Raw genomic sequence first — 2,231 nt, 5'->3', positions numbered from 1 at the left:
GATATTAAATTTGTTGTCAATCAGGATATAAACGGTGACCGAAAGCCACTATTCAGCCCGTGTCTTTTGCACTATCGGCAAAATAATAGAAATTTGAAACCATTTCGCCCCATAGGCAGCGGTTTTTGCCCTACTCTGGCTGACACCAACCAATCCCAAGCGGCAAACTGTTGAATACCACACGCCAAGTTGATATAAAATCCAGCTGTTGCTGTGGCATCTGACCGTTAATGGAATGTGACCATCTCAATGGGATGGGACGCCTTCACACCCACGCGGCACAAGGAAGCTAATCCAATTTGCATATCGTTTCGTTAGAGCTTACGCCATCATCCGCCATGTGGTCAAGTGCAGCAAAACGACACCAAACTGTGTAAGCATTTTAAACTACGATCGCAGCTGGCCTGGAATACTTACATCAGCAATTTGGTATGCCACATACCGGGCCGTAAGAAGACACCATACCCGGCGATCGGGGTTTCGAAATGTCCCATATGATGATAACGGCACCCTACCTTACTTACCTGAATGGAAATGAAACAGCTCCAGGCCACCAAGATGCCACCACCCAATGGACGCGGCTGGCGTAAAAATTAAAGGACGAAACTCTTTACGGTAGTCACAAAACACTCTTCCGGCAGCTTCCGGCACAGATTGGCTGCTATTTATTTGTAAACAGCTTTTGACAGACGCACCGTCGAGATGTCAACGGAGGGCCCAAAAGTGTGCTTGAAAAGAGCCCCCAATCTGAGTTGTGTTTATTTCACCCAAAAACAAGAAAATCGAAAGGTTACAAAGGGTAAATAGCTTCGAGTAACTTTTAGCTGACGCACGTGCTTTACAATCAAGTTTGTTTACCTAAAAATCAGCTTTTTTCCGCGTTTTTTCCGCTTAAAATGCTCAGCATCAACAGCAACTGTCAAACGGTAGTTTGACGCGCGCAGTTTGTTTACATTCGGGTCGCGCGTGTTTGGCGCGGTGCTACAACTATCGAAAATAATGGAAACGGAACAACCAGGAACTTCTTCGTCGTGTGCAGAAACTAAAGCAGAAAGCCAAACAAATGCCGCCACTCCCGTGTGCTTGATCGTGCTGGGGATGGCCGGTTCCGGTAAGACGACGTTCGTTAAAAAGCTGGCCCAATATCGGCACGCAAACGGTTCGCTGCCGTATCTCATCAACCTCGATCCTGCGTGTCGAGAAACGCCATACCCGGTGAATATAGGTAAGCGTTGTTTCAGACTCACAGGCTGCGCATAATGCCGTCCTGTCCTTCACTTATTTGCATTCCACCTGCAGATGTTCGCGACACTGTAAAGTATAAGGAGGTAATGAAACGGTACAATCTCGGTCCCAACGGCGGCATCGTGACGGCCCTCAATCTGTTCTCCACCAAGTTTGGGAAAGTTATAGAGCTGATTGAAAAAGCGAAAGATAAACACCGTTACTGTGTGATCGATACGCCCGGTCAGATTGAAGTGTTCACCTGGTCCGCCTCCGGCACAATCATCACCGAGGCGCTGGCCACCGCCTTCCCGACGATCGTTGTGTACGTTATGGACATTGTGCGCTCAACCAGTCCCACCACGTTTATGTCGAACATGCTGTACGCGTGCTCGATTCTGTACAAGGCACGGCTACCGTTCGTGATTGTGATGAACAAAATCGACGTGCAGGACTGTGACTTTGCCGTGCAGTGGATGCAGGACTTTGAAGCATTCCAGGACGCGCTCGAAAACGAAACGGCGTACGTGAGCAACCTGACACGCACCATGTCACTAACGTTGGACGAGTTCTACCATAACCTCAAGTCGTGTGGCGTTTCTTCACTGACCGGTATCGGTTTCGAACGCTTCTTTCAGCTGGTGGACGAAGCTGTGAAGGAATACGAAAGGTACAGCAACGGATGTGCTTCCGAATTAACCCGTTGTGCTTCATTTTCCTGTCCGTTCTTACCAATTCGATTCTAGTGACTACAAGCAGGAATACGAAAAGCTTAGGCGAGAAAAGGAAGAATCCAACAAGCGCGTGGCGGAGGAACAGTTGGCAGAAGCGGCTCGTGAAGACATGGGAGCAGAAGTACAGCTTGGCAACGAGAGCAGTGTGACCACGGAGCGTAACGATCGAATCTATCTGAAACACCCAGCCAACGAGAGTTCCGATGACGACGAAGGGGAAGAAAACGATGCAGCGGCCGTTGCGCCAGGTAATTCTTGTGACTCTTAATCATT

At 48.8% G+C, this 2,231-nt stretch overlaps 1 protein-coding gene across 1 annotated transcript; it reads left to right on the top strand.

Moving 5' to 3' along the window:
* Positions 1-1,008: 1,008 nt before the first annotated feature.
* On the top strand, positions 1,009-2,206 carry LOC128276973 (GPN-loop GTPase 1-like; the record flags this gene model as incomplete). The annotated part of the gene is made up of 3 exons (XM_053015432.1): positions 1,009-1,225; positions 1,300-1,894; positions 1,971-2,206. Coding segments are annotated over exons 1-3 (958 nt in total), but the record flags the coding sequence as incomplete, so codon positions are not given.
* Positions 2,207-2,231: the final 25 nt, after the last annotated feature.

The sequence above is a fragment of the Anopheles cruzii genome, unplaced genomic scaffold (assembly GCF_943734635.1).
Source record: "Anopheles cruzii unplaced genomic scaffold, idAnoCruzAS_RS32_06 scaffold03312_ctg1, whole genome shotgun sequence".
In the NCBI taxonomy this organism is placed as follows: Eukaryota; Metazoa; Arthropoda; class Insecta; order Diptera; family Culicidae; genus Anopheles; species Anopheles cruzii.
Note: the sequence above shows the minus strand (reverse complement) of the source record. Positions and strands in the feature narration are given on the sequence as shown.